The 24,792-nt window shown below is 49.0% G+C and overlaps 1 protein-coding gene across 6 annotated transcripts in view; it reads right to left on the bottom strand.

The window, feature by feature from the left end:
* Nucleotides 1-3,411: 3,411 nt before the first annotated feature.
* Nucleotides 3,412-24,792, bottom strand: part of si:ch211-137a8.2 (SPEC and KASH domain-containing protein) — a 33,681-nt gene continuing 12,300 nt past the window's right edge. For 4 of the 6 annotated variants that reach the window (XM_031573895.2, XM_031573900.2, XM_031573897.2 and 1 more), the window contains exons 2-13: nt 19,430-19,702; nt 18,658-18,811; nt 16,512-16,694; nt 15,866-16,003; nt 14,324-14,518; nt 12,948-13,176; nt 12,347-12,429; nt 10,821-10,884; nt 9,689-9,897; nt 6,980-7,150; nt 6,024-6,112; nt 3,412-4,775 (exon numbers count right to left, since the gene is read on the bottom strand). In XM_031573895.2, coding sequence (XP_031429755.1) covers nt 4,532-4,775; nt 6,024-6,112; nt 6,980-7,150; nt 9,689-9,897; nt 10,821-10,884; nt 12,347-12,429; nt 12,948-13,176; nt 14,324-14,518; nt 15,866-16,003; nt 16,512-16,694; nt 18,658-18,811; nt 19,430-19,702 — 2,032 coding nt within the window. In that variant the 3' untranslated portion in view covers nt 3,412-4,531. Of the gene's footprint in view, nt 4,776-6,023; nt 6,113-6,979; nt 7,151-9,688; nt 9,898-10,820; nt 10,885-12,346; nt 12,430-12,947; nt 13,177-14,323; nt 14,519-15,865; nt 16,004-16,511; nt 16,695-18,657; nt 18,812-19,429; nt 19,703-21,472; nt 21,538-24,792 lie in introns of all 6 variants that reach the window. The other 2 variants (XM_031573898.2, XM_031573896.2) reach the window with 2 other exon arrangements.

Below are 24,792 nucleotides of genomic sequence, written 5' to 3'. Positions count from 1 at the left end.
TCTCCTTGTTGCCAGCTCTGAGGCGGCCGTCTTCAGGAGCAGGAGAAGACGGCTCTAGAGGCTGAGCTTTAGGAGTAGCGTGGTGGCAGGGAGGCGCGGGGACGAGAGGACGAGGGGACGGCTTGGCCATCACACAGACACACAGACACACAGACACAGAGACACAGTTGGCCGGCCTCAAGCCAGGCCAGGCCATCAGCTCCCTCCAAGCCGGCGAGAACGAGGAGAACTGTCGGGACGAGCGGCCATGACGTTGAGGGTGCGTGGCATGTTGTGATACGAAACACTTCAGAGTGAGGGCTGTAGGACACACACACACCCGCTTACACACGCACACACACACACACACACACACACGCTCACACACACACGCACTCACTCACACACACACACACACACACACAGACACACCCGCTCACACACACTCACACACACACACACCCGCTCACACACACACACACACACACACACACGCTCACACACATGCACACACAGTGTGTCTGTTTTTCCGTGTGTGTCCAAATTGAACTCAGCTCTTTCCTCCCAAACCCCAGTGGAGGGGCCATGGCCTGACGGCGTCGCTTATTGACCTTTGGATCGACATCCTGATTGGTTAACGAGTCACTCGTGGCAACAGGGGCAGCAGTAGCTAAAGACCCGCTCTCTCCCCACCCCCCCACCCCCCACCCCCATCTTCACGCGTGGACGACCTTTTCATTGCAGCTGTTTGTGGCCTGTCTGAAGCTCTCCTGTCCCTAAAGTGTTGCCTTGCCAGGGATTTCGGCGTAATCTCTTTATGTGTGCACAGGCTGTCAGCCTCGATCACCGCTATTGCTGCGCTGTCTCCTGCCTGGGTGATGGGGGGGTGGAGGAGGAGGAGAGCAGGGGGAGGGGGGGCTCAGGAACCTGACCAATGGCGATCCAGCCTGTCGATTAGCTTGATGCTATCTGATTATGTTTGTGTTAGTGCCCCTGTCCACATATGCTGGCAGGCAGAGCACAGATATAATGGCAGCCCTCGTAGGATATCCCTGACACCTCAAAGCATAGGGGAGGGGTGGGGGTGGATGGGGGCAATGAGTGTGTGAGTCTGTGTGTGTGTGTGTGGGTGTGTGTGAAGGGGATTTCCTACCATTACAGGCAAGTTCAATGGATAGCGATTAGCGGCTGAGGTGGAGTGACTGTGAGTGTTTAAGTGGCCCGTGTGTATGAACTCGGCTCAACTGGAGAGGTGGGCCGGGCGAAGGCTCACTCTCCATCAGCCATTTAGCCCCTGCCTAAGTAATTATCTCCAGCCTCGTGCCTTGGCCGGCCCCCTTTCTTACTACACGTAAATCAGCACGGTCTACCAATCACGGCTCAGAGAGGGGGGGGGGGGAGAAGAAGACGAGGACTCAGCTCAAACCATGCTGTGTGTCCACTGGCCGCTGGTTTGAAAGCGCGGTATAGAATTAACCGTCGATGAACACGTGTGCTAGAGGACAGACATTATGAAAGGTCAGGCGCACTCGTAAACAAACACATGACTACACCATGCAAATGAGATTTAGCATGCAAATAGTGCTACTGCTGCTGCTGCTGCTGCTCCTCCGTGACATTGCCTGAAAAACAAGGGCGCCCTGGAGTCTGCCTTAACCTAAAACCTAAATCGAACTAAATAAAGACACAATATGATTCTGGAATGTGATAACAAATATATCAATAATACAATAATAATAATAATAATAATAATATATTGTTCTAGGATATAATAATCAATCAATACTGGGGAAAAAAAAGGAGTTGACAATATATTTAGTATGTTCCATGCTTGTTGGGTCGTTAGGCCCAGACGGAAATGAGGTGGGCCTTCTCGCTCTAAGGTCTCTCTCTGGCGGTCATAAGACTCATGAGGTTAGTCCTGAGTCAGGCCCATCATATTAATGCCAGTGTATGTGTGTGTGTGTGTGTGTGTGTGTGTGTGTGTGAGTGAATGTGTGTGTGTGTGTGTGTGTGAGTGAGTGTGTGTGTGTTAAGTGTCTCTGAAACTGAGTTACGGACGCTACGCTAGCATGCTAATGGGAGTCAGGCCAACTGAAACTCACTCGACATTTTTCAGCTTCCTGAACAAATTTAGGAATTTGGGACACACGCACACACACACACACGCAGGACTCAGCAGGTTGTACCCTACAGCATTAACGGCTACAAAGCTCAAAAAAGCCTGGGTCATCTGCTTCTCCATGAACACCATGTGATTGTCATTGTCTTGTCCTGTTGCATACGGCAGTGATATGTGCTTGCTTACATGGCACTCAGCAAGGCCAGACTAATTTCTCCTCAGCCATAGGATGTCCAGGGTGTTGGACGAGGATCCAAATAAATCAAATCAAATGTGCATCAGGACGTATTGTTGTGTGAAGACAATCGACAATTTCAGACAATTGAGTGAATGCTGCTGCCAATGACATTAGACCGGTGATGCTGGGACCCGGTGCAGGGCAGAGGACACTGCACATTCTCAGACAGGGCAGGGCTGACTCAGAAGGTCTTGAATCTAGGCTCCCTAGCTGCGGAATAGGACCAAACTCTCTACAGCAGACCGGGGCTCTGACCATCAGAACTCAAACTGAGCACGTTCAAAATGTTCGTCTCTCGGCCATTTTATGATAGTCTTAGCAGACTGTAGCTTTTGGAGAGATGTCTCCTCTTTCCTCTTTCCTCTCCCACTCACTCACTCACTCAACGGGGCCTTCAGGTCTTCAGCACAGCCGGATGCTGAACGATGAATCCTGAACGGTGAATGCTTATTTAATTCAAACGCTGGGGCGGCTCAAAACAGCGTGTTCTGAATGCGCTGACCCTGAAATGCCTTTTCTCTGTGATTCAGAGCGCGTTGCACTGCTGCAAAGGGACGGGGTTGAAAGGCCATCGCAAATTCCTGCAGTCGAAATATCCCCCCCTCCACCTCCCCCTCCGATTCTCCTATTCTGTAATTGAATTTGAGGCATTCTTGTGCATTCACTTTTTTAACATTTGTTTTCGCCGCTGCTCCTCTCCGTGCACCCCCTCCCCCTCCCCCTCCCCCTCCCCCGATGCTCATACAAACCCTCCTTTGATTCTGCCCACTAACCCAGATACACACAGCAGGGCAGCGAGGGACACTGACCGACTGCCAATCAGTCACACGCTACATCACTTTACACACACACACACGCACACACACACACACACAACTATGCTTACACATAAACAATAAACATCACACAATTACGCAAATGCACACACACAACCACGCAAACAAATATATATATACACACACATTAACAATACACATCACACAAATGCACACACACACACAACCAATGCATACAAATATACACACACACACACACACACAGGCTTATGACAGAATAATATCGGTTCAGTGGGTTGTACTTATGATGTCTCTTTTATTTATGACATATGAAAACAAATACACTTACAAATGGTGCTACAAAATCATTTCAAAGATAGACAATTTATTTGTTTCAAAAAGCATTTCTACATCTGTATTTCAGCTGCTGATTAGATTATTTTAGGGCAGACTGCTTCCAACACCCCCCACCCCCAATCCCTCAGGCTGTGCACATAAAAAACAAACAATAATATTGCAGCAATGTTGCACACGCACGCACGCGCACACACACACACACACACACACACACACACACACAAATACAAATTCATACAGACACAGTACATAATCAAAAATATCAAAGCCTGTCTACACACACCCTGCATAGTAGGGACCTTGCTTTTTTTTTTTTTTTTTTAATGCTTTGTCAAATCTCATCCAAAAGGCAACATGATATCTGTTCTCAACAACAATCATTTGTATTAATGTGCTCTTGGATGTGGTCTTACGCAATAATGTACGGACATCCTGGCCATGCCTGACCAGAATGCTCTTCAGAGCTGCAGTTGCACACGAAGAGCGTCCCCTTTGGAACTAGAATGAAGCCAGTGGCCATGCAGAAGCTCTCTCCATGCAAGTGCATTACATCCCCCCAACCTCCTCTTCCATATGACATTCTCTACCTAATCAGCTTATCTACTGTCATACATATTGAACAAGCGCAGATCCTATATTCAAGTGCTACCTCAGCTTAGTGGTTCTTCTTTAAAATTCCCTCTACCTACATAGCTGCTGATTCTGGCTGGGATGAGGGCCAGGTGAGGGCCAGCTATGGCAGAGAGTTTGCCCGCTACAGGGCGGGATCTGTTCCAGAGTCACATGATGAAAGGACTGTGGCTACACCCTGTCCTGGCCAGCAACTAGTGCAAAAGCTACCATCCCCTTCTCCTGCGTGTGTGTGCGTGTGTGTGTGTGTGTGTGTGCATGTTTGTGTTTGAGAGAGACAGAGATTGACACCCTTGATAGTTTGTATGCCCAAACACATCACATCACATCACATCCCCCACACACACACACACACACACACACACACACACACACAATACAGCTCCCAATGGACGCCCACTCTTGGTGGCGGGGGGTGCATCTCTCCCCTCAGGTGGGCGGGGGGCCGTTGACATATCGCAGTGCAAGGTGGAAGGAGCGTCCCAGTCCGTTAGCACGGTGACACGCCATCTCGGGGTACCAGGCGGCCGCCGTCAGCATCAGCAGGAGGGCCAGCAGGAGGCCGAGCAGGGCGAGGAGGGCGAGGAGGCCAGGCATCTCCCTCAGGCGCCAGGGCAACCAGCTCCGTCTGCTCTGCAGCCGCGCAGGGGAGTCCTCCGACCAGCAGGTGGCACTAGAGAGCAGAGCGTAGTAGAGGGAGGGAGGGGGGGGGGGGGAGAGAGAGAGGGGGAGGAAGAGATGGAGTAGGAGATGAAAGGAGGGAAGTAGAGCAGAGCAGATTAGCGAGGGGTGAGTGGAGGAGGGCAAACAATGGAGTAGAACGGCAGAAGAGGATTGAAGGGTTGGCAGGAACACACGGGAGAGAGAGAGAGAGAGAGAGAGAGAGAGAGAGAGGAAAAGAGTTTAGCAGAGTAGGACAGTGGAGGATACAATGGATCCTCATTAGGAGGAAGAAGAACAGCGGCTTTGCACAACTTGCCTTGCCAATATTGACAAGGCTCTAAAAGGGCAATCCAACTAGACATGAGGCATTTAGGAAAATAAATAAATATATAAACACACACACACACACACACACACACACACAAATGAGAAAACATTCAGCTGGACAATGACCAAACAGTACTGCCAATTTAGACTCACTCAACGACCAAACTACTTTATTTGGACTAAAAGAGTTACTACTGCAAGAATATGAAGGAGAAACAGGCTGAACTCATACCCTGGGCGTGGATCACACTGGACCTACATAAATAACCATCAAATAAACAGAACACACACCTACACACCTTTACCACATGCCTTTAGCACACCCATCAACCTGAGCTCCGGAAGGCTAAATAGGTCCGTTTTTGTTATATCGAAAATCACAAGAAAAAGCATTGTGTTCTTGAAATGGAATTTGACCCTTCTATCCTTCCATAGCTCAGGTTAGGTTGGGTTGTTATAGCTTTTGCTCCAAAGTCTGGGTCACGTATGGATCAAGGTAACGTCTGGTTGATACTTTCAGAAGAATATAAAATGACACAGGACAAGGACACTCACTGCGGAGCAGCAGAACATTAAGCTCAACGCTATGCCTTCCTCAGACGGCCTTTGGCCAGTGTTGGGGTATGGACAGGAGCCATTTGGCTTTTAGAGACAGAAGAAAATGTATTTCCTAGATGCCTTAATATGCAGTGACCACTCTTTCCCCCCCCCCCCCCCCACACACTCACAATGAAAACCACACCTCCATCTGTGAACACATTAGCCTAACACTAGCCCTAATAAACACACCAGGCCTCCCACTCAGATCAATAGTGTAATAGAGTTAAGGTCAGGATAGGGGTGTGTTTGGTGGTTGGGGGGGGAGGCACAGAGGAGGCTTATTGATCTAATATTTAATGAGGAGTCTGGGGATCTACTCCCCTCATCTTACCAGGGTTTAAACAGGGGCTTCTCTTCCTCCTCCTCCTCCTCCTCCTCTTCCTCCTGAGGATCATGGCAGATGGGCCCTTCCTCCAGACACTAGAGAAAGGAACACACAGAAATACATGATAGGTAATTTGTGTGATTGTGTGTGTGTGTGTGTGTGAGAGAGTGTGTGAGTGTCTTTCACAATGAGTGATTGGATGGTCTATCTGATAAAGAGAAGTACTATGACTGATATAGAATAATACATACATTTAATCATTGTATAACATTTTCATCAGGATGTGTAATCCCTCAGAGAGGTACCTAGGACTACTGCACCGGAGCTGCAGTTTACACTCCAATCATCCTCTTCCTTCTTCTCATTACATTCTCTCAAACCTCCTCCTCACTAAACCACACACACACACACACACACACACACACACACACACTAAAGGCCTATCTTCCCTTTTACAGTATGAAGTGGGACATTCAGGAGGAGCCCTAGTTCCCTGGTTATCTATGAGCGTACAGAGGCGCAATTTGAGGTCTGCTGTGTTACGAGGGAAGTGATGTCCATGGCGGTGGAAAGGAAAGCTCACCTCACATTTTTGGTATGTTTCTGCCTCTCTCACACACACACACACACACACACACACACACTGCTCATCCTAGTAATGATGTCGCTCAATGTGACACATTCGAGAACAGAACGACTAGCAATTTGAAAAAGAAAGAAAAACAAATCATTGCATCTGTCTGGCCATTAGCTCAACCCATCACCAACATGTACATCTGAGACAGAAAAAGCATGAATGTGCAGCGGTCTTCAGTGAAGGAGAGTCACACAGCCCCAGTGACACACACACACACACACACACACACACACACACACACACACACACACAGGGACATTGAGAGTGTTCAGCATGTCTGTGTCTGTGCATCTGGGAGGCCAACAGAGGACAAGCCATTAACTACCTGTGACTGGGAGTGACACGAGCGGCCCGTCCAATCGGAGCGGCTCTGGGAGTCATGTGACCGGGTCGGGTGGGTGTTGGCGGGGGCACATGTCTGGTCCTGGTGCGGGGGACCGTCGTGTCTCTGAAGGCAGGCGGCAGTCAGAGCCCACTGCTCTGTGGAGCTGGAGCACTGAAGCCACACACACACACACACACACACACGCAGGTTCAGGACAGACTTCATTGCATGTGACAGTATGTCTGTGTGGCACAGAGTAATTGTAAAATCAAGACATCCATTAACTAATGAGTTTTTGCTGTGCACGCATGCATGCACGCACACACGCACACGCACACACACACGTACCCACACACAAATCCACTTTCATTCCCTCTCTCAATCCTTCCCTCCCTCCTCTTCTTGTCGCCCCTCATTGACAAAGGGACGAGCATTTGATTTTTTTCATTCTTCTTTTCTTTCTTTCTATCCAGCACTCTGTCATTCCATTTCCCCCTCCCTCCCTCCCCCTCTCTACAGTAGCCCCCGCCCACCCACACACAATCCTGTTCTTGCCCACAATTATGGAAGCCATTAAAGAGCCAGTTAGCGCCCTCGCTCTCTCCTACTCTTCGCACTCACTCCCTCTCTCCGTGCTCCCTCTCCCCCTCTTTCTCTATGTTCTCTCTCTCCCCCTCTCTCTCTCTCTCTGCTCCCTGTAAAGCTGTCAATTAGCTGCGAGGCATGGCGACATGACGGGAGGCTCTTTGAAATGGAAATGCTGCCCCCCCCCCCCCCCCCCCCATCGCTAAGGTTTTCTAGGCTTCGGCAATCAGGCTCTTCATCAGTGCAGCATCTCACAGCTATTTTCTCTCCCTGGATGGTGCTCTGTCTCCAGATCCGCCTCAGCCTCCTCTATGCGCCTCCTCTCTCCCTCTCTCCAAACCCTCGTCTCCCCTCTCTTGCCTCCTGCCTTCACTTCTCTTTCCCCCCACTTCACTTCTCTCCTCTTCTCTCTCTCTCTCTTCACATCTGTCTCAGCCTCTTCTCAATGCTTCTCTTTTCTCTCTCTCTCTCTCTTCATCACTTCTCTTTATTGCTTTCTTTGACCCCCCTCTCTATTCTCTCTTTCTGCATCTAGTTCAGCATCTGCCTCTCCTCTTCCCAGTGTCCTCTTCCCTCTACCAGTGTTCTCTTCTGCTCTCCCATCCTCCGTCCCATCACATCCCCGCTCCTCTCCTCTACGCGCTCATCTCCTTTCCTTCACGCGCTCCTCCCAAATCCATTTTCTTCTTGTTCAAAACTTCAGCTGTGTGATTCTTGTGAGGCAGCTTAATTAGAGCCAGTGAACAGGAAATCACTGCTTCTTACACCACCACCACTCATAACATAAATCACGGCTTTATCACGGCTGATGTGACGGCTATAAATCACACCTTTATGACCACTGATATGACAGCCGTTCACAGGTCATTTGAGACACTCAACACCCCAGTCCAGTGACTCCAAGAATGGAAACAACACGAGCTCAGCCATCTTGTTTTTGCAAATGGGTCTGGAACGCAATATTTACGTGACTCTGCATGAACCGTGCGCTTGGCCGTAATGTGATTTTGGCCAATTTTCCACACGTAACGGACGGCCTGTTAGCGTCCGCACAAAGCCAGCATTCTGCAGAGGCACTGCACAGCCCTGGGCCATGGGGATTCTCAGAAATGCATCACAGCCCGAGCAGGCTTCTGCTTCAGACGACGGAGAAAGCAACCAGAACCCCTCAAAATGGAAACCCTAACTACCTTTTTGTGGGGAGACATGTCAGTGTTGCAGCAGTGTGTATGTATGTGCAGCTGACCTGCTGAAGGTTCTCATTGCACTGCGGCAACAGGAACATATGTAAAGGTCAAACATGTTCAAATATCAGAAGGGAATCCGACATGTGGTGTCAAGCCTGTGTCGATTTTATATTCATCTAGTTGTTCTGGCAGCCAGGGATTTGGCTCTGGGCTGGGGCTGGGGCCGCAGTGGTGTTTTTACATGAGAATCACTGCAGAAAAAGCTGTCCAGAGCCAGGATTAAAGCCCTGTCCTGTAAAACCATCCCAATATCATCACACATAACCAGACATGCTGTCCAGACACAGGTAGGCGCTATGAAAATGACTTGGGTTTAATCTGCGGGAGATATCGTGTAGGATTGTGATTTTTTTTTTGTTATTCCTTTTCATGACGCACAGATGACAGTCTGCGACTGTAAGCTTCTTGCTCGTCAGATCAAAAGTGCTGTGCAGAGAGTCATTACAGCCAAATTAGCCAATTAAAACCACAGCTGATGGAGCTGCACTGCGTAAGGAAGGAACTAGGAATAAACATCACAAGGCAGAGCAAAACAACACACACATACACGCACACGCACACGCGCACACACACACGCACACGCACACGCACACGCACACGCACACGCACACGCACACACACACACACACACACACACACACACACACACACACACACACACACACACACACACACACACACAGGTCTAAGCCTCAGGCTACAGGATGAGATACAGTAATGAAAGTGACCTGTATCATGGAAGTATGTGTGTGTGTGTTTACAATACTTGTTCGTTCATGTGCATATGGTGTGTGTTTGTACAGTATTTGTACTGAACACTCAGTCTCTCACACACACACACACACACACACACACACACACACACACACACACTAACCTCCAAAGTGCGCTCTGTTTGGACAGACTTCGAGCAGGGCCTTTTCTCAGGCACCATGGTAACGTGCCGTCCCGTCTGACCCAGCCACGCGCTAATGCGCTCAGGGTCAAAGGTCACCGGCTCGGGGGAGCATCCGCTGGGGGTGGAGGTGTGGCATAGGGCGTGGCGCTGGGGTAAGCTCCCACTGAAACGGCTGGACTCACTGAGGCCTAAGGGAGGAAACACACACTGTCACACACACAGGCTGGACACAGGAAGGAAACACACACACACACACACACACACACACACACACAGGCCTAGGGGAGGAAACACACAGTCACACACAGGCTGGACACAGGAAACACACACACAGTCGCACACAGGCTGGACACAGGAAACACACACACACACACACACACACACACACACACACACACACACACACACACACACAGGCCTAGGGGAGGAAACACACACAGTCACACACAGGCTGGACACAGGAAAACAATTGGAGCTTTCAGCACTAAACATGAAGATTCTCCAGTAAGAATGGAAATCAACTAAGGATTTTAATAACATGACACACAGGACTGGGAGAGCATTCACACACACACACACACACACACAGAGGACTGGGTGAGCATTCAGACACACACACACACACACACACACAGAGGCCTGTGAGAGCATTCACACACAGTCAGGCAGGAGGACAAAGGAGAGGAGAGGACAAGATCTTTATCTCCCTCTAAACAGTCATGTTCATGGGCAAGTTTCCACTCTCACAGCAAAACTTTCAATTGAAGCTCAGCCACTGCTCCAGTCACCGAGGCCTGAGAAAACATTCTCACACACACACACACACACACACACACACACACATACTGTTGGGCTGGACACAGTGAAACAGGAGCTATGTGCATCATCTAAACACTTGATTTCTATTCTACCGGGAGAATTTTCATGAGGAGTTCGACCATAACACAAGATAAGACATGGGCCCATTTCCATACTTCCTGGGCTGGGCTTAGCAACCTCAGTTGAAATGAATGGGATTGGTAATCCACCATCACTCTCTACCGGTGTGTATAACATCTCCAAGGAGACGGTACCCGTGGGCCACGGGGCGGGGCGGGGCGGGGCAGCTCACCTAAGGGCGTGGCCGCAGGGGCTTGTGGGAGCGGAGCCGTGCCTTCATCTCTGCTCAGACGCACCTGTGCAAAAAGGCAACAACAGCAACAACACAAAAGTGCTCGAGTCAGTCTTTAGCCTCCTGTGAAGCAACAGCAACAACACAAAAGTGCTCTAGCCAGTCTTTAGTCTCCTGTGAAAAGCACCACTCACAAGTCATTCACTACGCAGAGGACTGTCTTTAGTAGGAATGTGGTGTATAAATGCAGCTCATCCTGTCCACACACACACACACACACACACACACACACACACACACACACACACACACACACACACACACACACACACCCCAACTGTGAGATTTAAGCCCTTATTTGTATGGTACTATTCTATTCAAAACTCTGTTTTGCCAAGAGAAGCCCTCCCAGGAGGAGTCAGTCAACAACATTCTTAGTGTTAGTCCCCAGGATCACGCCTGGACCCCAGTCGCCATTCTTTTCAGTTATTTTTCAGGACAGGGAGAGAGAAATGAGACAGTGGTTGTCGTAGTGACGTAGAGAGAGTCTCCATTAGTCTCCCATTGACACTGTGGGCCTTCAGCCCAGGACCTTAAACTCAGGCCCTGCGTTGGACTGCATCAAATGCACTGCTTTAAGCCAAAGCCCCAGAGCTCAGAAGCTTGTACAGTTCAGTTGTGAGTGTGTGTGTAAGGGAGTGCATTCTCCCATGTTATAAAGAGCACACACACTCACATTCTCTACCTCTCACACTCTCTATCTCACACATACACGCATGCACACACAAAAGGCTTTTTATGTATGAAGTTCAATTTTGTAAATCAGAATCTCAGGCATGCAGCATTTCAATTGCCCATTTGTTGCTGCCCAGAAAATGTATGCACATATTTTACGTCAATATACATTATCTCTGCCTTGCCCCGACAACCCTCACCACAGCCTACCCGGCGGGTGGTGTATAGGAACACACTATAGATTCTGTTCTTGCCTGTCAGGAGCGGTCTCTTGACCTAGTTAAGCTCACCAAGGCATTGTTAAACGGACATTAGACGAGTACGCCTGAAAGTGTGATCTTATTACTGTATACAGTGATATACACTAGACTTTATATAACCCTAGATAGGGCTTTACTTTCAACTTGAGTTCTGTGTTAGGTTAATCTACCCAGTATACTTAAAAAGGCCTCCTTCAAGTATTATTCAACGTACTGTGTACTATGTACTGTTCGCATTATTATTATCCAAACCAGTATTTAGGATGTAGCTGTTTATAACTTTATAAGTGCTCACTGCATACATTAGATGTATATTTGTATGTCACTCTGTCTTTACTAATGTACATATGCGTCTCTCTTTTATATATAAAAAAAAAAAAAAGTAATTAAACAAAAGCAGAACAATGCTAGACCAAGCGAGTGTGTCATTTCTGTATGTAAATATGTGTGTTTTTCTCTCTCTCTCTCTCTCTGTTGCTTCAGTGTTTGTGTGCTAGAATGTGTGTGTGTGTGTGTGTAAGGGTGTCTCACCTTGCGGAGATTGGTGGAGCTCAGGTGTGGTTTCCTCCTGCCGGTGGCGTCTCCACCCTGAAACTCCTCCACCTGACACCCACCTGAGGGGCGACACAGGATAGGTGCCCCGTTACACCACACCACACCACCCAGAGAAGCACACTCTCATAACACACCGTGTGTGTGTGTGTGTGTATTTGTGTGTTTGTGTATGTTAGTGTGTGTGTATGTATGTGTGTGTGTGTGTAGAGAAATGTGGTGACAGCGGACCCCCACCTGAGGGAGAACCCAGGACAAATACCACATTACACCACACCACCCAGAGTCATGGACACACCCTGCACTGGCCTCCTGTGTGTGTGTGTGTGTGTTTGTGTGGTGTGTGTGTGTGTGTGTGTGTGTGTGTTACAACATGCCTGAAAGAATAGATTACAGCAGACATTTTAACAGCGCATTTTATATGACAAACACTTTGTCAGTGACAACAAACAGTTTGTTTATAACAGCTTCATATGAGCAGACCCTCTGCTGATCCAACATAAGCACATGATCAGGGGGGTTGGGGGGTGGGTGGTGGGGGCGGACGGGTCTTTTCCAGATGTGACCCAGCAGTTCTCACCTGCGGTTGCGCTGAAGTAGGAGGAGTCTGCGTCGTCATGGGAGACTGAGCCGCCGATGTCCACTGAGGGGTCCCACTCCAGCATGAGGTGGTCTTGAGGGGAGTGGGCGGGGCCAGCCTTCGGCTTGGAGGTGTTCGTCCAATCACAGGGCTCCTCGTCGTCAGGGAGGGTTTCGGACGGGCACCCGGAGTCCACGTGTGAAGCCAGAGCCCAGTCCTCCTCAAACACCTGACACACACACACACACACACACACACACACACACACACACACACACACACACACACACACACACAGAGATTACACTCTCACACACACACACACACACACACACACACACACACACACACACACACACAGAGATTACACTCTCACACACACGCACACTCACACACTCCCACACACACACCACACACTATTCACAAACACCTGAGGTTTACACGCAGACCTTAGATTTAGAAACACCTGAGACATCTCCCCAACAACAACAACAACAACACACACACACACATCTGTCCATCTTAGGTTCCAAAACATCACACACACACACGCTGGCTTTAGATCTGTCTATCTCACACACACACATAAAGCCTAGATTCCTGTACACCTGAAACACACCCACACACAGGATTAACATACATCTGAGATGTACACACAAACACAGACACAAACAGGATCAACATGCATCAGACGTACACACACACACACACACACACACACACACAGGATCAACATGCATCAGACGTGCACGCACACACAAACATACACAAAGCTTACACTCACGCACACCTGACCCTTCTCTCTCTCTCACACACACACACACACACACACACGACTCAAACACACGGCTCAGATTAATCCTTAAAACAAACAAACGCCAATCCCACTGAAAGAGAGGAAGGAAGGGTTAGATCTTCAAACACTTAAAGGTAGAGTCAACAACACAAGCTATTAACCTTCACAACCGCTTTCAGGGTCACACTCCAGATGTTTGTGTGTGTGTGTGTTTGTTTGTTGTCCTAGGTTCAAAACTCAAGAGTGAGTGACAAAGAGAGAGACAGAATGAGAGAGCAAGACAGATGAAGTGAATGTGACTGTGTACTATGAGCATGTCTGTGTGTGTGGGTGTGTGTTTTGGTGCTTGCCTTACCAGTCTCATACTGAGCAGGCGTGTGTGTGTGTGTGTGTGTGTGTGTGTGTGTGTGTGTGTGTGTGGGTGTGCGCGTGCCTTACCAGTCTCATACTGAGCGTGTGTGTGTGTGTGTGTGTGTGTGTGCGCCTTGCCAGTCTCATACTGAGCAGGCGTGTGTGTAGGTTTGGTTTTAGGTGTGTGTGTTTGGGTGTGTGTGTGTGTGTGTGTGTGTATGTGTCTTACCAGTCTCATACTGAGCAGGCGTGTGTGCAGGCGCCCCACCCCCTCGAACACGTGTGCGCAGTAGAGCAGGAGCTCCTGCAGCTGGCCCTCGATGGTCTGGGCGTCCGCCGGCTCGCTGCGTTGGATCAGAGCCTCCCCAGACTCCAGGAGCCCGCTCAGGCGGGACGCATTCTCAGCCACAGCCTCCTGGAAGCTCTGCGCACGCACACACACACACACACACACCACACAAACCCACTCCTGAGTAAGAACAGTGAAATACACATGAACATTCAATTACATAGATATGTGTATGTACAGTACACACTCACACACCCCACACACACACACACACACACACACACACACACACACACACACACCAAAACACAGATACCAGTCCACTAAGTGGAAGATTCTTGACAGAACAGCCTGACCTGCGAGACAGAGACCTTGGGAATTTTCGGAGAAGGGAAGAGCTGCGATAAACTAAGTCCTCTCCGAGTTCCTCCTCAAGGTCAGCATCATAAGGGGCTCTACAGCACCTCCCCCTGCACAAGGGAGGTGATGGCCCACGTCTGCACAGCACCTCCACCAGGGCGGACGCAAGGAGGCTGTATGTGATGATATTACACCTCTGCACTAGAGCTATGGCAGTGCTAAGGGAGGAAGGCTGGTACACAAGGGCTGGCATCTCGTGGTGACATTACACACATGGAGGAGTGGAGTGCGTCTACTTCAGGTTTGCATTTTCAATTCAATTTTATTTATATGGCGCCAAAACAGTACAATTGTATATTGTAATTTTAAGAGCCCAGAGAAATGAACTCATTTCGGGCAGGGGTTCTCAGTCGTGTTCCTAGGTGTCAACATCTACCCCTGCCCTGCATGCCTGACTGACTGACTGACTGACTGACTGGCTCTCTTGATTAGCTGAACACACCTGATTGACCCGATCAAGAGCATTACATTTGTGCTGACAACTAAGGGTTCTTGGGGCGGGAAATCTGGAGGAGATTCTCCATGTAGGCCACAGGGGAACCACCGCTCTCAATGAGCTGAGACAGAACAGACAGACAGACTGGTGAAGTTACATTGCCACCAGATAGCCCGGCACAGTGAAACTGCCACTGGGTACACATGGCACAGTGAAACTGCCACTGGGTACACATGGCACAGTGAAACTGCCACTGGGTACACATGGCACAGTGAAACTGCCACTGGGTACACATGGCACAGTGAAACTGCCACTGGGTACACATGGCACAGTGAAACTGCCACTGGGTACACATGGCACAGTGAGACTGGTGCTGGACACAGGGCACACTGAGGCAATGGTCAGACTGGCATAGTTGAAGCCCAATTGAACTATACTGGCACAGTGAGACAATGGTCAGGCTGGCACACTGAGATGGTTTCCTGAAGATTGCCAACAGGGCAGACTGGCATAATGACACTGACTAGACAGGTAAGCACTGCACAGACTGCCCCAGTGAGACTGGCACTGCACAGCCTGGCCCAGTGAGACTGGCGCTACGATGACTGGCCCGGTGGGACTGGTACCTGCAGCTGGTGCATCTTGGTGACGGTGCTGTTGGTGGAGAAGTGCTCAACCTCGGTGAGGCGCAGGTCCATGTCTGCCAGCCAGACGGCCATCTCCTCCCTCTGCGTGTCAAACGAGTCCCTCTGGGAGACACCGTGCTGGACAGCAGAGGACAAGACAGATGGACAAACACACACAGATTGAAAAAAGACACACACACATGCACACTATACCATACAGTATCCAAGCAAATACACAAACACACATTTTAATTCACGCACAGTTCACAAACACACATATATACACACAAACACATGCACACATACACACGTGACGAGAGAATGCAACATGCTGCACGCTATTCATAATCAGATTGCCATCTGTGAGGCACAGAGAGGATGATACTGGACAGTGCTGGAGGAGAGAAGAGGAGAGAATAGAAGAGGAGAGGAGGGGAAGACACTGGTGTGAATGTGGAACATCCAAAACAAGACAGACACCAACAGAAAGAGTCAAGAGAAAGCAAAAGAGAGGGATAAAAGAGAGAAAGCTCAGAACTTAGCAATGAACAAAAGAATACATGAGGAACTTAAAGAAAGAGAGATACTATGTCACATGTCTAGAAAAAGAGCTGGAGATGATGCCTGTCTAATGCTACTTTGGTACCCGTAGCCGTCGGCAAACGCACTCCACCGCCTCCGTGAGTCGGTCCCAGCGCTGGCTGCAGTCCTTCGTCATGGCAACCAGCCGTGCCCGCATGGTTCCGTCAAAGAGGCGCAGCAGGGAGCAACTCTGCAGGGTCAGCGAGTCCAGCTGGGCCACACGCACCCGACACTCAGCGTGCACCGCCTGGGGGGGGGGGGGGGGGGGGATGGGGAAGGAGGAGAGGAGTGGAGAGAGGGGATGAGTGAGGAAGAGATGAGTGGCGGTGAGCAGGGAAGAGGACAAAGGGAAGGAAAAAAAAAGAGGGAGAGACAGGAGAGAGGAGAGGAGAGGAGAAGAAAGAAAGAAGAGGAGAGAGGAGAGGAGAGAAGATGAGGAGAAAAGATTACGAGAAGAAAGAAGAAAGACAAAAGGGGACGCCAGAGAAGAGATGTGAAGAGTAGGAGAGAAGAGGAAGAGAAGAGAAGAGGAAGAGAGGACAGAAAACAAAGGAGGGGAGGACGGAGGGGAGAGAAGAGGGGAGGACAGAGGGGAGAGAAGAGGGGAGGATGGAGGGAAGAGAAGAGGGGAGAAGACAGAAGAGTTAAGACACTAGTGCTTTCCCATCCTATCCAGTAATGTAGCAAACCCTAACAGGATTAAAGGCCCCTGTCTTTGATCAGGGTTCCACTTCAACCTCTCGGAGCAAAGACTCTTTGATTTCCTATTGGAATGCTTCTGCACGTCATCAATACACCAAAGCACATTTAAAGAACCGTTTGTTACCATCAAAGAACTCTAAAAGGTTCTACTCATAACCCACTGATGATCAGCTCTTTTCTAGAACATTCCACCCATTAGATAACTAACAAAAAGAGCTCCAGAACAACTTAATAGAACTTTTAATAGTTCCCCTTTCCAGAGAAGCCAAAGAGGGCCTTTTTCTCCAGTGAGCGTCACTCTGGGTCGGCAGGAGCATGCAGTCTCTCAGATGTAAATGATGTTATCCAGACAGATAGGGCAGGAGAGTGGGGGCATTGTGGTCGGACATGTTTTATCCAATGTGACCAAAGGAGAGCAAATGCATATAATTTATCAGCGCATCTCATCGGAATTCCAGGGAAATTGACCCCGTGACCTCGGCAAAGCTAACATCATCATCACCACCAGCTGAGACGCAGCGGAGGACCTGAACTGGCGGTGAAGTACAGGCTGCAGGACAGGCGGAGTGGACGACAGGAAGAACAGGGGAAGAAGAAGGTAGAGAAGAAAAAGGAGAGATTCAAATGTGTGATTACTGTACTTGCTGCTACCAATGATAAAGAGATTACTGAAAAGGTATTTGTGAATATACGTGTGCCACATGACAACCATAAACATTGTTAACTTTTAAAAGGAAGGGAGGAGGGAGAGGGAGAGGGGGAGTGAGGGAGAGGGAAAGGGAGTGGAGAGGAGCGGTGTCGAGGGATTGGGAGAGTGAGAGGAGCTGAGAGGGAGAGGGAGAGGGAGAGGACTGAAGAGGAGAGTAGACGAGAGGAGAGTAGTCGAGGGAGAGAGGGGTTCGAGCAGCCTAGAGACAGAGAGAAAGTGATGGAGCAGAAGAATGCAGCTTTGGCTGGCCGCGGTCAGGGCAGTGGAGTGCCAGTGAGTGACACGGAGCCCAGCGGACACGCAGCCAGAGTGCTCCATCAGCGGGCTCACTGGAGGTCACTGGAGGTCACAGGGCCACGGAGGGGACAGCTGTCTGCAGGGGAGCAGGGAGGAGACACGCACACATCCACAGGAGGGGGTAGGAGGTCCTACAGAGGATCTACGTTTGGTCCCCATTAAACTCCAGAAATGCTCATTGTTTGTTTTATGCATGTCGGGAAAGTCCCCAGATGATTTAAGACCAATTCTTTTTTCATTAACATTTTTTCATTCACATATTTAAAACTGGAATTTGCTGTTGTGTGTTGCTCCTGTTGTCCAACCCTAGGAAGCCCTTGACTCCACAGTCAGGCCTCAACAGTATCAGCCTGTGCTTCATAGGTGGTACAGATTAAAACTGACTAAGGCAGTGCTGGGAAACTGAAAACTGTACAAAACAAACAGAGGATTTTGAGAGGACAGGTTAAAAACCAGCAGCGCTTATGGTAAACTTGTGGTTAATGGTTCCGGTTTCTGGCACCTCAAACTTGTTGAGCTCCTCCTTGGCGACGGCGTGCAGAACGTGACTGGTGTTGGGGGAGGCGGCCAGCTGCTCGGCCCGCTGGAGCCAGTCCTCCAGGTGGGAGCGGTCGGTCATGAACTCATGCCACAAGAGCCAACGCCTCTCCAGCCTCCCACAGGATGGAGAGAGGGAGAGCGAGAGAGAGAGAGAGAGAGAGAGAGAGAGAGAAGAGAAGAGAATTGAAGAGAGAAGAGAGAGAAGAGAAGAGGAGAGAAGAGAGAGAGAGATATAGGTTTAAAACTCGTTTATTGAGCCAGTACTCAAACCTTTACATTACTGCACCATTAAAACACATTAGGCATAAGATTAGCCAGCAATACAAAAGATGTCATTAACACAAGCATGAACATTGTTTGTGTGTTCATCCATTTGGTAATCATTGACTTTGCATGACTTCCATAAACCTCAGGTGAACTCCTTGTCCTTTACCAGGAGCAATAACAATGTCAACCTTCACACTGAAACCAGGAAATACCAACTGCAATATATATATTATTGCCCACTGAGACACACACACACACACACACACACACACACACACACACACACACACACACACACACACACACACACACACACACACACCTATTAATGCCCACTGACAAAGTGGAGATAACAGCCTCTAACACCTGCAAGTCCTTCCCTGTCCTTTTAGTTTACTGCATCAAGGGCATCTCAGCAGATAAATAACAGGGGAAGCCATGCCGCAGGGAACACGGGAGCAACTCACTGGCCCTCCAGAGAGAGGGTCCCGTCCTGACTCAGGGACCCAGGCGAGGGCCACTCCTCTGGGCCGTCCGTCTGCCTGAGGGCCCTGACGGGCTCCAGGTACAGGTCCAGTCCTCCAGGGCAGACAGGCGGGGCTGGGGGTGGAGGTGGAGTCCGTGCTCCTCCCTCCAGGGCTCTGACTGCTGCTGGGGCGCTGGGTGTTAGTGTGGTCTCCTGGGTGACGGGCGCTGGACGGGCGCTCTCCTGGCATGATGGCATCACCCACTGCTGCTTCCTTAGGGTTGGAGGATAGAAGACAACAGGAGATGAGGAGGGGAGGTCACAGGAGAGGAAAGAGATGGGGGGGGGGGGGAGTGGAGAAAGAGGTGGAGGTGAGATCACGGGGGGGGGGGGGGGGGGGGGGAGAAGGGAGAAAAGAGGAGAGAGGAGAAGAGCACGTTATCCTGACTGGTACTCAGACTTCATGGTGTTCATGTTTTTTTATCCCTGCTTTCATTTCATTCGAACACACATTCTAGCATTACCCTGCTTTTATTCTCACCCAATCTAGCATTATCCACTGGTCATGGCTTCATTCTAACACACATTCTAGCATTATCCACTGGTCATAGCCAAGAGAGGAGAAAGGCCGCATTCTTGAGAGGAAAACTTCACTGCACAGTTATATTTAAAGAGATTTCTGCACTCTGATAAAAAAACAGCTGAATCAAGGAGACCAAATGGTCTTAAAACGGGCAATCTAATGCAATGCATGAGCTTCAGAACATTTCAAACTGTTTGAAGAAAATTTAGTCTCCTTGTTTTTGGCTGTTTTTTTTAATGTTTTTAGCATAGAGGCCGCTTTGGTTTTAACGGTGTGGAGAAATAGAAATAGCTCGTTGCCCCTTAGAAGCGCTGAGAGCAGTAACTCTTCGCTTTAAGTTGTTTTTTTTAGGGAGTGAGCGGCATCTGAGAACTAGGGCGTTTACTGGGCCTGCCCACACAGCAAACACTACGCCACAAATCATGTTCCGCTTTCTCTTGTTGCTCGACTGTGTAAACAAATCCTTTGAATACCACCAACAAAACACGTTTTAGGAGCAGTACAGTTAAAAGAATAAGGCTTTTGTACTCTGAGGAAACGTAATGGTCTTCAACTCGTTCTCAGAGCGCTGCCTGCCGCTGCCCATAAAGTCTTGTTTTGGTTGTTTGTTCCGGAGAACAGAGTCGTATCTCGTCTATCTGGGCAGGAGAGTTAGGAGTTAGTGTCTTGTGCCCGAGACGCTTTGAGAGCAGTAACTCTTTGTTTAAAGCTTGTTTTCTTTGGAAGCACAAACTTCCCTGTGGGATCTAGGATGCCGACTAGACCTAGCCAGAGAGCAAACAGAAAATAACGCTCCACTTCCTGCTCTTTCCTCGCATTGTACCTTCTAATACCAACATCATGTGACAGCCAAATCGATTTGCATAACACGAAGGAAGCGCAGTACCTGCAGGGCCGTGGGGACAATGCAGAGGCTTTGTGCAGAAATGATGATAAGAGATTTCAAAACAAAAATGTGCGGTAACCCACGCTACGGTACATTAGAGTGTGTGAGTGGAATGACAGATTTGGAGGCACTAACAGAAAGAAATTAAATGAATTGAATGGAGCCATCAGAGAATCTTCATGGTGAGCTGGGATGGGACCCCAAGGACGGGTAATAGACAGTGCCTTTACACTGAGGCTCTGTGCCTGGGCTAGCAACACACACCACAACTCACTAACTCACCTCACCTCACCTACTCACACCTGTGTGCATAGACACACACACACACACACACACACACACACACACACACACACACACACACACACACACACACACACACACACACACACACACACACACACACACACACGAGTCCACAGAGGGAGCTGTGAGTGGGCTGTTCAGAGTGAGGAAAGAACAATAAAGCTGTCAGAGAGAGAGAGAGAGAGAGTGAGTGAGGGGGTGGGGGGGGGGGGGGGGCAGGTATTAGAGAGAGAGGGCTTGAATCTTATAAACAACAACAAAAACAACACCTCATCTCTGCATCAGGAGGGCAGGTGAACGACTCCATCCAAGCGAGCTGGAACAGGGAGAATCCCTTAACAGATTTAAACAAACGTCACAAGGGCAAACCTACATCATCCTGTCCAAGGAAAACGGCATTAAGAGAGCAAAGGTCACACTTCACAGACCGCACAGAAACCCGAGGCAGGTGCGGCAGGCTGAACACAATACACAGCCAAGCTGCTGCCAATAAAGAAATGACGCAACAAAAAAAAAACGTTATTTTATGGCTGCGCAGAACTAATATTTAACTGGCAGTGGAAACGTCGAATATTTCATCTCACGGATGTAGCCTTCTCCAGAAGAATGACACAAAAGCCATTTCTTTCTCCCCGACTTGGACTTCTCTAAATCTTGCCTGAATTTTGTCATAAATTCTTCATACACGCCATAAAGAATGTGCAGCACAGCCCACCCTGGCTGTCTCTTCTGGACACTCTGCTTTTGTTAAACTACAGCGAGCGCTACTGACTGATCTTCACTTCTGCTTTCTTTAACGACAGGAAAAAAAAAAAAACACACTGTTGGCAGATGACTTCCTCTGCTCAAGCACACGGAGGATCACACACACATATGACCCACACACACACAACCCACTGACACAGACACACACAACCCAAAGGAGTTGAAGCTTTGAATCCACACCAGAGTTGGCCGAAGAGAAAGACCAGAGAGATTAACCAGAGAAGCCTTTGGCTGTAAAGAGAGAGAGAGCTAGAGAGAGAAAGACCAAGGGGGAGAGAAAGAAAGAGAGAAGGAAAGATTAAACAAAAGAGAGAGAATATGATGAGAAATAAGATTAACAGTGCGCTGAGATGGAGGATCTCTGTCTTTCTGTCTACCAGACACACACACACACACACACACACACACACACAAACACACACACACAGAGGGAGAGCCAACAGGACAGACTGAGAGACAGAGACAGATGACTATAAGAGTCTGCTGCTAGCTGGCAGGCAGACATGAAGCCACCTGCCACAACACAAGAGAACACGAGTGAGCAAATCCATCCCTCATCTGTGTCACCACTTCACCTCGCCACATCATGCCCGCCTCATGCCCGCATCATGCCCGCCTCATGCTGCTCGCTGGGTTACATGTTACTGAATCCCTTTTGGAGCCCCAAAACACACGGACGTGCAGATATCTGTTCTGACCACAGGATGCATCTTGTGACTTTGCAAATAGGTTGGGTATATTATTGAACTGGTATGTTATTGAACTGGTGTATTATTGAACTGGTATATTATTGAATTAGTATATTATTGAACTGGTGTATTATTGAACTGGTGTATTATTGAATTAGTGTATTATTGAACTGGTGTATTATTGAATTAGTATATTATTGAACTGGTGTATTATTGAATTAGTGTATTATTGAACTGGTGTATTATTGAACTGGAACAGAATCGAACTAGCCTGGATGCCAGACGAACTTAGCCACGCCCACACAAATTTAGGTTGGGAAGTTCGGTCTGGTGTCGCTCCGTTGGGGAGAAACTATCTCCTCACAAAAATCTGTGAGGAGATAGATAGACCAATCAAATTGTCAGGGCGGGCTTTATACGATGATGGACAGATGATCAACTCTAACGTAATCCACCACGTCACCAAAGAGCTTTTGGGGTGAATTCGTTTTCAACAAACCGTTGCCGTTGGAGAGCTGAAATGTGGAAATTTCGAGTCTGTTTTAGAAGACATTGACAGCACATTCATTTTGAAAGAGGAAAAGAGAAACACGATCAAGGCATTTGTCGATCGAAAATATGTTTTTGCCGTCCTTCCTACGGGATCCGGTAAAAGTTTAATGTATCAGCTGGCCCCATGGTCTACGTTATGGTCATACTACGTTGCTCTGATTGGTTCTAGATATATCCAATTGAGCGAAGAGGCATTTTTTTTCCTGGTTCGGTTGAAACACGCCCCATAATCACAGCCCAACGGAGCGGTATCAGACTCATATTCTGACTAGAATTATGAGTATGACATCGTCAGGCTAGAATCGAACTGAAATGGAGCCCAACTGAAATAAAGTAGAATGGAAGAGGAGATAAGTAGAGAAGGGGACCAGAAGAAATGAGTGAGATAGAGGTGGAGAGAGAGAGAGAGAGAGAGAGAGGAGAAAAAGAGAAGGCCAACCATGGCACAGCCCTGACCCGCTCACACACACATCTCAGACTCCCACCCGCTCACACACACATCTCAGACTCCCACCCACATCTCAGACTCCCACACGCTCACACACACATCTCAGACTCCCACACGCTCACACACACATCTCAGACTCCCGCCTCGCTCATCAACTTCTTTCGCCTCTCGTGCCGGAGAACGGAAAAAAAAAACACACCATGGCCGCCCGCCGCCTCTCCTGCCGGCGCTCAGACTGGCCTTTGCCCCGAGACAAACCCACTGGGGAGAGAAGCGGCTGTCGGCTCTGCCGATTTATGAGTCCGCACGCCCTCCACCATCCAGCAGGAAAATGGCCCCTCAAAGCTTGCCCCAGGCAGGTCGATAACTCACCGTCAGACAGACACAATTACCTGCAACCTTGCCTCTCTCTCTCTCTCTCACACTGGCTATCTACCTCTCCCTTCATCTCCTTCCCATACACTCTAGCTCTCTCTCCCCTTCAATCTTTCTTACACACTCACTCACTCACTCACTCACTCACTCACTCACTCACTCACTCACTCACTCACTCACTCACTCACTCACTCACTCACTCACTCACTCACTCACTCACTCACTCACTCACTCACTCACTCACTCTCTCTCTCTCTCACTCTCTCACTCTCTCACTCTCTCACTCTCTCTCTCTCTCTCTCTCTCTCTCTCTCTCTCTCTCTCTCTCTCTCTCTCTCTCTCTCTCTCTCTCTCTCTCTCTCTCTCTCTCTCTCTCTCTCTCTCTCTCTCTCTCTCTCTCTCTCTCTCTCTCTCTCTCTTTCTCTTTCTCTCTCCTTGCCTCATCTCCCTGTCTCTTTTAACTCCCCCCCTCTCTCCTAAACACACTTTCTCTTTCTTCCTCTCCCTGCCTTGTTTCCCCATCTCTTTTTTTTTTCTCTCTCTCTCTCTCTCAATCTCTCTTCTTCAATCTGTCCTCCTTACTCTGGCTCTCCTTCCCCATTTCATTGACCCTTGTCTCCCTCTCTCCTTCAATCTCTCTTACATGGTCTAGCTCTCCTCCTTTGTTGATCCTGACTTCAGCCTCCCTGTCTGTTATCTCTCTCTCTCTCTCTCTCTTCCTTCCTCTCTCTCTCTCTCTCTCCTCTTCCCGCCCGCTCTC

This window comes from Clupea harengus, chromosome 9, assembly GCF_900700415.2.
Source record: "Clupea harengus chromosome 9, Ch_v2.0.2, whole genome shotgun sequence".
NCBI classification, from domain to species: domain Eukaryota; kingdom Metazoa; phylum Chordata; class Actinopteri; order Clupeiformes; family Clupeidae; genus Clupea; species Clupea harengus.
The sequence above is the reverse complement of the archived record's forward strand: the minus strand, read 5'-3'. Positions and strand labels throughout refer to the sequence as shown.